This window comes from Salvelinus namaycush, chromosome 1 (genome assembly GCF_016432855.1).
Source record: "Salvelinus namaycush isolate Seneca chromosome 1, SaNama_1.0, whole genome shotgun sequence".
Classification (NCBI taxonomy): Eukaryota; Metazoa; Chordata; class Actinopteri; order Salmoniformes; family Salmonidae; genus Salvelinus; species Salvelinus namaycush.
The window spans coordinates 58,835,183-58,844,823 of NC_052307.1; the positions used below are offsets into that span (position 1 = coordinate 58,835,183).

Below are 9,641 nucleotides of genomic sequence, written 5' to 3' on the forward strand. Positions count from 1 at the left end.
GGCTTGTCGAACCCGTGCTACTGCTGTTGCAGTCAGCCAACAATGATTTGCAATTTGCTGAAATTGCTGCTGGCCTGCTGTTGACGTCACTCACAATACACTTTTGCAGCCAGGCACGTGTGTTGTGACTGAGTGTGTGACAGAAAAAAAATCGGTTTTGTGTAATTTAGAGGGACAATGCGTGCATTTTTGAGTTTGAGTCACTTTTCAAAAGTTGCTAAAAGTTCAAAATAAATGTTTAAAAGTAGCTAAATTTGTAGCTAGGTGCTGTTTGAAAAAAAACTTGCCAGGGTAGTCTGAAAAGTTGCTATATCTAACAACAAAATTGCTAAATTGGCATCACTGCAACTCATCACTCACACACACACAATTTACAACATCAAGAAAACCCTCTTCAAATAATTTCCAATAAAAAAAGGGGAACCAGTCAGATAATCACACTAACTCATAGACATCCAGAATGCATTACCTACAATAATCTCAAAAGTACATGGCCAGATAGAAAACCATCACCAACTCAAATATAGAAATAACATAGCATTGACAATAAAAATATATATATTTTCTCTGCATGCAAATACAAATTATACATGAGGGATTGTAACATGTTGATTCAATGAAGGGATTCCATTAAACTGGTCATATTGTCAACAATGCAGAACGATGCATCATTCAGAAGCATACATCTATTTTCCATAAAATATAGGCCTATGTTTGAATTTTCAAACTAGTTTTCATTGGCAAGACAGATACATCGTTTTTATAAAAAGCAATTACCTTTACACATGAAAGCACAGAATCCTACTCATTACTTCACGTGTTTAACCTACGTCACTTTTGTTTTTAGCCGATTTTGCCTTCGGCCAGAACCGAGCACCTGGCTCACGCGGTAATGTCTACAGCTTTTTCGTATTTTAGCTTATCCTAATTATTTTCCTAACCTTAACCTAAATATCATAACCTACTTTAATGCTGCATAAATTATTCTAAACCAGCCCGGCCCAAATCAAATGCAATCAACGCTAATACGGGCATGAATAGAATTCCCTCAATCCCAAAACAGTTTCTAAACTACATACTGTACCGTCTTTTATAGAGCCTTATTACAACTGATTCGTTCAACAACAAAAAAAAAAAAGTTGATATACTATGCACTGGCCAATCATTAAACAAATATCTTTGAAACAGGGCGGGAGAAGGGTGTGGCTTTTATGAAGGTCACGTGTCCATTTCGCGCGAAAATGTGTTGCATGTTCAGGTCATAGCGACTTTGAGCAAGCCTTCATATATACCTCGGTGGCTCAAACTGCTGAGTTGACATTTATTTATCGTTTGGCCAGTCGCCTTTCCTGACCAGAAGAGAATTGTGTGGTTCTAGATTGACATCATTATGTCTCAGGCGCGGGTCACAGATTTCTACGTCAAGAGAAAGAAAGATGCTAGTGGGGCTGCGCATGGTGATGGCAATAAAACGCAAGTTGTGGACACTGTAACAAGTAAGCCATGCTCAAGATCAACTCGGTCGAAAAACAAGAATGCGGCACCAACAACAAAGGTTATGATAAAGACTTCAAAATCAACATGTTCTGAAAACAGTGTACAAGATGAGTTTTGGAGGGTTATTGACGAGGCGACTTCGGTCGATAAGGTGGAGAGCGTGTCTGTTGTGTTGGCGAGGACCGACTCGGAAAAAGAAACACTTTTCTCTAGCCCTCTAACTCCCAAGAGGACCTTTACAGAAGCTGAATTCGATCTTGGATCAGCTGTATTTTCAACCACTGCTGAACATAGCACAGCAAAGAAGCGTTTTCGGATCGAGGCAAATAAACACGCCATCGCTGCAGGGACAAGTCCTGAGCCGGTTAAAGTTGTAAAGAAGTCGGTCAGGAAGAAATTGATTCTCGCCAAAGACGACGAACAGGTAATGTTGGCTTAATAATGGCGCATTTTCGTAGGCCGCCATGGCTCGTTGGCCAAAGCCTATGGAGTCATTTAATATTTATTTTTTAAGCTGCGTAAATTAAGGTCTGTGTGGTAAACACAGGTTTAGGAGATCTTGTAACTTACTACGTGTTGTTCTAAGACGATCATCAACTAAAGTCACTTTCATGTAGGCTAAGCAAAACAACCACAGGCTTAAAAGGTAATGTTGGCTTATGACTAATATCAATCAGTTATTAACACATTTACAGCTTTTATTGCTATAATAACCTAGCAAGTCTGGTCCAGAATGGCTAGCTAGCTAGACACAACAAAAGACCTCACATAGACAATGTTTGGCTAAAGAATTTGAAGACAAATTGGGAAGGGGGCTGAATATTTATAAGTCACAACTGAATCCTTTTTTTTTTCTTCACCAGGCAACCCACCATCTGGCGAAAGATGTCCCGCAGGTACCCTATCCACTACCTGTTGATAAAGAATCAAAGAATTTAGTCAATCGCAGTGCCAACAATTCTCCAACGCGCAAACCACATGTTAAGGGCAGCACAAAACCAAAAGAGGGGCACAAGGTACAGTATTGTTTGTGGCATATGCTTTCACCTTTGCTCTTCTGTTATGTCTACACACCTGGCCACAATTAAATTCTCTGTGAGAATGTTTCATTTTATGTAATCAAGTTACTCTTTAGTCATACCATAATGGACAGCATCCTCACAAATGTTTCAGTGGCATTGTCTTTCTACCACATCAGACTTTCTCCAAAGAGGATGTTGTGGCCCTCAAGTTCCGCCTTCAGAAGATCAAGGGCCAGACACGGAAAGCTGAGAACCTGCCCTCTACGGCCCCCGAGTCTACTGCTACTGCCCCAGACATGAAGACTAAGCTAGCCTGTGTCAAAGAGCTTGCTGCTAAGGCACAACACCGGAAGGAGGAGAGGTTGGCAGAGGCCAGATCTACTGAAGAAAATAATCGGCCACAAACCGAGGATGGGTGAGGATGAAACAAGTGTTTCAATTTTAGACATCCTTAAATTTAGCCAGGGTGGGTGAAGCTCAAAATAGTGATATTTAATGCAAATGGCAGAACTGCCACCTTTTTAGGGGTCTTTGTTGGGAAACGGTGTTATTTGAAGAGGCTTTTATAGTGGCTTTGATTATAACTAATCCTTTGTCCTGATCTGTAATATGCTCTTTTTCAGAGATAAGCTCCCAGCCTATCAGCGGTACCATACTCTTGCCCAGGATGTTCCCCCTGGCCTCACCCTGCCCTTCAAGTACAAACTGCTTGCTGGAATGTTCCGCAGCATGGACACCATAGTGGGAATGCTCTTCAACCGCTCAGAGACTGTTACCTTTGCCAAAGTGAAGCAGGGTGTCCAGGACATGATGCACAAGTATGGTGCAAACTATAATTATCTAATTGGATGATAAGTAGAAATCCATGGGAAGGAACAGCAGAAATATGAATTACTTTTTATTTTATTTCACAGGCGTTTTGAGGAGACCCATGTGGGACAGATTAAGACAGTCTATCCTACTGCCTACCATTTCCGCCAGGAGAGAAACATTCCTACCTTCAGTGCTACAGTGAAGAAGTCTAGCTACCAGCTCACAGTGGAGCCTGTCATTGAAGCTGGTGAGGGGGAGGTCTCATGATGCTTTGTATTCTTTCAACACAATGAGTGTATTTAAATAACTGTTGATATGACTTTCTCCTAATGTCTGTTTTTGTTCCTCAGATAAGAGCAAGGCAGTGCTGGCTGCTTCCCGCCTGTTAGAGAGGAGACGTATCTTCCATCAAAACCTAATCAGCATTGTGAAAGGGCATCACAAGGTAGGCACCATTTTATAAGAGAATATTCTCTTAACTGTATACTTTGAGTTGACCCGACTTGGTAACCAATCTGTATATGTTGTCTTTAGGCGTTCCTTGCCAAGTTGAATCCTCCTATTAGAGTCCCAGATGACAAGCTTACCCGCTGGCACCCTCGCTTCAATGTGGATGAGGTGCCCAATGTCCTGCCCGGTGAGCTGCCCCAGCCCCCACAGGGAGCTGAGAAGCTAACCACTGCCCAGGAGGTTCTGGACAAGGCCCGCTCCATGATGAACCCTAAGGTACTTACTGACTGGTCTGTCCTGCATTCTCCTCCACACATCCAACCCTTACACACACACAGTCAACGCTGCTGTTTTGTCTACATAACATCAACTGTGACCAACACTAATCTAATCAAATTTTATTAGTCACGTGCTGAATACAACAGTGAAATGCTTTCTTACGAGCCCCTAACCAACAGTGCAGTTAAAAATAAAATTTAAAAATACGGATAAGAGAAAAGTAACAAGTAATTAACGAGCAACAGTAAAAAATAATATATATAGGGGAGGTGCCAGTACAGAGTCAATGTGCGGGGGGGCACCGGTTAGTTGAGGTAGTATGTACATGTAGGTAGACCTATTAAAGTGACTATGCATAGATGACAGAGACTGGCAGTGGTGTGGAGGGGGGACAATGCAAATAGTATGGGTAGCCATTTGATTAGATGTTCAATAGTCTAATGGTTTGGGGGTAGAAGCTGTTTAGAAGCCTCTTGGACCATGGCGCTCCGGTACCGCTTGCTGTGCAGTAGCGGAGAGGACAGTCTGACTAGGGTGGCTGGAGTCTTTGACAATTTTTAGGGCCTTTCACTGACACCACCTGGTATAGAGGTCCTGGATGGCAGGAAGCGTGGCCCCAGTGATGTACTGGGCTGTTCACACTACCCTCTGTAGTGCCTTGCGGTCGGAGGCCGAGCAGTTGTCACTATCCACTTGAATGGCATATTCATCACTTATATGGTATATCCTATTGTGTACTCCTACTTTATTTTATTGCACTGTTGCGGGAGCTTGCAAGTAAGCATTTCGCTGCATGTTTTATACTTTCTGCGTACGTGCTGAATAAACCTTGATTTGATTGGGCTTTAGTTTAAAGGGCATTCAATTCAATTGCATTGTTTGGTATTAACCATTTTGCTGTTTGCAGATGGAGAAAGCGCTGGCCAACATGGCTCTGAAGACTGCAGAGATGGTCTGTGTAAAAGAGCAAGAGCCTGTTCCACAAACTCCTGTGGCTCCTGCTGAAACTCACAGTGCCCTCAAAGGGGTGTCTCAGTCCCTGCTGGAGAGGGTAGGTCACCCTGCTGTTTCACAAGTGATCAAATGTGTTTATGTAGTGCAGTGAGGACTGGGACTGACACCTCTTTTGTTATAGATCCGAGCAAAGGAGGCTCAGAAGCTCCAAGCTGCCATGACCCGGAACCCTCAGCAGGAGGAGCGCCTTGTGATGATGTCACGGCTGGGAGAGCTGGCTCGGATCCTGCGTAACGTCTTTGTGGCAGAGAAGAAACCAGCACTGATCATGGAGGTGGCCTGTAACCGGATGGTTTCTAGTTACCGCTCTGCCCTGAGCACAGGTGAGCTATCTGAAGAAATGCCTGATATGAAATCCTATATTTTTTTACTTTTAAAAAATCCCTTGGTTTTCATTGTCGTAGTTCTGACATTGACTGACATATTTTTAGGTGATATGGAGCTGCACCTTCGTCTGCTGGCAGAACTGACTCCTGACTGGCTTACAATTCACACAATTAGAAAGGACTTCTATCTCAAGTTGATCAAGACCATGGACCTGAATGTGGTACTGGAGAAACTGAAGCAGAAGACCAAAGAGGAAGAAAGGCTTTGAAACTGCTATGATTGGTTTGTTTACCTTTTTTAAAGCAAGTTAAACTACTTTTACCAATTCAATAAGCTTGCATTTTTTAAAATGTGTATAGATAAATGCTGTGTTCAATAATTCTGACTCATTTTGTGGGTGGTTTTACAGTTGTGGGAGACTGTTTCTGGTGGATTAGGTAGTATTCTACTGACACCGTTGTCCTATTTTTGTAATAAAAGCTTTCTAGTTCAGACAGACTTAATATACTTGCCCTGTGTTTAATCCTTGTTTTTTAAGGTGTATTACATACACACTAGCATTGGCGTAAATAGATTTTAACCCTTGACAAACTGCCTTTAGATTTTGCTTGCACACAGATTTCCATCAAGCAGGTTATTGTTCTATGTAGTGCACAATGAACCAGCCATGGTGAACCAAGTATATTGACAAAATTACTGCCTCATACAATTGCACCAGTACACAGTAATTAATTACCAAAAGGCACCTTTTAGACATTGATACTTAATGCATATATATTAGGGCTAGCACACAACTGACAGTTATGGAGGAAGACTAATGAAACCATACCAGCACATTGGGTACACTTAAGATCTATTATATTGACAAGATGGCTGATTGCTCTAACAATGGAAATGTCCTCTGATTGAAGCCAGATACGTGTGCATAACTAAGTTGTTTTTCTCAGTTGTAATGCCACATTTTATTTAACCCTTATTTTAGGTACATTGGCTACAAACACATTCTCATTTACAGCTGTTACAAGGGAAAGATTGAGCCAATTGGAAGCTGGGGATTAGGTGTTTTTTATTTAACTAGGCAAGTCAGTTAAGAACAAATTCTTATTTTCAATGACGGCCTAGGAACAGTGGGTTAACTGCCTTGTTCAGGGGCAGAACGACAGATTTGTACCTTGTCAGCTCGTATGTGGGCCAGATTGGGAATTTAGCCAGGACACGGGTTAATACCCCTACTCTCATGATAAGTGCCATGGGTTCTTCAGTGACGAGTCAGGACACCTGTTTAACATCCCATGCGAAAGACTGCACCCTACACAGGGCAATGTCCCCAATCACTGCCCTGGAACTTTGGGATATTTTTTAAGATCAGAGGAAAGAGTGCCTTCTACTGGCATTCCAACAACACTTCCAGCAGCATCTGGTCATCCAACCAGGACCAACCCTGCATAGCTTCAGCGGCAAGCCAGCAGTGGGACGCTGGGTGGTATGCTGCTGGCACTTCCTTTTGGATTTTATTTTTACAACTAATCTACACATTGTAGAGGGCGGTATTTTGAACCAACGTAAGAATAAGTGGCTTTGTTGAATTACGTGAGGCTTCTTTGATGACAGAGTTCCATACAAAGGGCTCATCTCATGTGGACTGGTTTTGGCAAGAGTAAATCCTCTCGATTCGCCTCTTTCTATGGTACACTTCCTGCTTTCGCCAGTTCACGCATTATGCCGTCATTGACTTGAATATGGACGCCCATTCTATTTATATGGCGGCACATGCAGTCAGGAGCAGAGGAGAGGAGAAAACACACAAAAAAACAAAATGGTAGTTGCTGCTATTCAAACTGTTATTACAGTGACCGTGGTCATTTGGCTGGCCAAATACAGTCTTCCAAAATTCCATGACCATCACAGCCATACTATGTACACTTAAAGTTAATGCCATTTGCTTTATAGTGCATAGGTAAACTTTCCAAAGCATGCCTATGTAAAAATGGTCTCCATTACAATTCATTACAGTTGAGTGGAATATTTTGAATTGTTTTGACCTCAATACTGCACCAGGGAGAAGAGGGTATTTGGCTTCAGCTTTTCAACCCTGTTGAGCTCAATGACCACCATGCAGCCCATTACCTCTGTATTCTGTTTCTTCATGAGCTCACAGGCAGCATACAGGGTTCCTGACAAACAGTAGAGAAAGTTACTGAGTAATATGGAGGCATTATCATCGACACTGGCCTCGAAACAAAGAAGAGTAATGCCAATGAAACACTGTTCCCTTAGTTAAATCAATATATATTTTTATCTGTCATACTGTCCACTCATTTGTACAAAATACACCCAATGAACAGTGAAATGCCTTACCTCCAGTGGCTAGTAGATCATCGATGAGAAGCACTTTCTGTTCTGGAGCCACTGCATCCACCTGGATCTCAACCTCAGCCTGATAAAGAATATTAATTGAAAAGGAAAAAAGAATAGTAGGTTCCAATCCATATGTACTTTTCAGAGGCTTGGAGCTGTGATATGAAAGGACAGAAAGGTGTAGGAGGTAATACAGCGGTCATCACCAGCCAATTTCACCTCTCCATACTCCAGTTTGTGTGCCACAGACAGTGTAGGCCCTGGGAGCTTTCCCTTCTTCCAGACCAGCACAAATCCCACTCCTAACCTCTGGGCTAGAAAGGATCCAAAGAGAAACCCCTGAGCATCCAGACCTACAGGACATAGATCACAATGTTAGAACAGTGACAATCCATGGTGTTGAAGGAAATATGTGGTTAAATGACAGCTGCAGTTGTAACATTCAATGAGCTCAGAATTGCCTAATTCCCAGACAGCAAACAAATTGGGAAGCTACATGGTGTCCTCAGTGACACATGCTCCAGTCCCATTGCCTCTCATGTTAATGTTCCACAGGAGCTGCATATGACTGGGTGACATGGGCTGCTTATATACAGGCAGCCCAATTCTGATATTTTTTCCCACCAATTTATTATTTCACATCAGATCTGATTGGTCAAATGACCAAATTGGGCTGCCTGTCAAACAGCCATGGGGACTCACCATCAATCAGTGCTACTTGGGAATGCGTCTGCCTCACGTTCCTCAAAAAGATCGATGACTGCCGTCAGTGCACCCGGGTTTTTGAGAATTGGACAGATGTCTCTGTAGTAGCTAGCTACTACAAAATAGTATTACAGGAATGCATGTTCTTTAGAATAGAGAGCTAGCATTGCGAAGATGGCTAGCTAGGTAACTCAGCACATAAATGTAGCGCTAGCTAATCTTATTGCGGTAATCTATCATTCACTGCCTACCTGAAAACTATTCCTTTGCTTGGGAAATCAGGAAAATGTTTTGTGACAAATTCTAATTTAGCTTCTCTCGTGTGCACTGCCATTGCTAACTGTGCGTTAGCTTCCTGTCGACTCGTGTGTGGTGTGGACCTTGAGGCAAAAAGTCAGATGCCTGGTGGTGTGACAAAATCCGGGTCGTCACTAGTTACCACAGCCACAAATCAGATGTTAAACCTAACTACACTGCTAACCGTATGCTTAACCGTAAATTAAGACCAAGAAGCTAATTTCATGATTTTTTACGATATAGTCCCTTGACCTTGTAGATGTGCTATCTAGTGGAAACCCCAAATCAGTGCTGTTCGTTGACTTCGACACATCGATTGGATTTCCACTAGATTCGACAGCCACAAAGTCAGAATTGGCTGCCTATATCGTAAAGGTTTGACAACAAAAATGTGCTTTTTGGTCGTAATTTAAGGTTAGACATACGGTTAGCAGTGTGGTTAAGGTTTAAAATAAAATGTTCAAAAGATACATTGTAGAAATAGGCTGGGTTTAGCCATAATTGTATTATTAATAACAATTCCTCTCATAATAGTGAGAGGAATGCCGAGGCATCACCCAAGTAGGTGCTTCACAGAGTGGAAGAGGAGAATTCCAGTGGCTATTTGACTCAGGCTGGTTCACAGACTTGCCCTGTACAAGATCAACAGCAAACTCCATCACCATCATTTACCATCCTCTGACCAGTTCCATCCTCTCAAACCATGAACTGACCCTCTCCATCTGCAGAGTATGCAGCATTCAAAGACTTGGCCTCTATTGGTTGACCTGTCATTATATATTGCTTGTTTATTTATGATGCACTTTGAGATTTATATTATAAAAAGCGCTCAAAGTTTAATAAATTATTATTATTATTAAGACTGACTGTGGAAGCAAG

At 42.2% G+C, this 9,641-nt stretch overlaps 1 protein-coding gene and 1 pseudogene across 1 annotated transcript; one reads left to right on the forward strand and one right to left on the reverse strand.

Moving 5' to 3' along the window:
• Positions 1 to 1,246: 1,246 nt before the first annotated feature.
• LOC120046273 (DNA replication factor Cdt1-like) lies at positions 1,247 to 5,900 on the forward strand. The gene is made up of 10 exons (XM_038991359.1): positions 1,247 to 1,921; positions 2,361 to 2,513; positions 2,696 to 2,934; positions 3,143 to 3,337; positions 3,434 to 3,579; positions 3,683 to 3,777; positions 3,867 to 4,058; positions 4,969 to 5,112; positions 5,197 to 5,398; positions 5,507 to 5,900. The coding sequence occupies exons 1-10, from the start codon at positions 1,391 to 1,393 to the stop codon at positions 5,668 to 5,670; spliced, it is 2,061 nt and encodes a 686-aa protein (XP_038847287.1). The 5' UTR covers positions 1,247 to 1,390; the 3' UTR covers positions 5,671 to 5,900.
• Positions 5,901 to 6,525: 625 nt separating this feature from the next.
• LOC120052335 lies at positions 6,526 to 9,536 on the reverse strand (annotated as a pseudogene).
• Between the last annotated feature and the right edge of the window lie 105 nt (positions 9,537 to 9,641).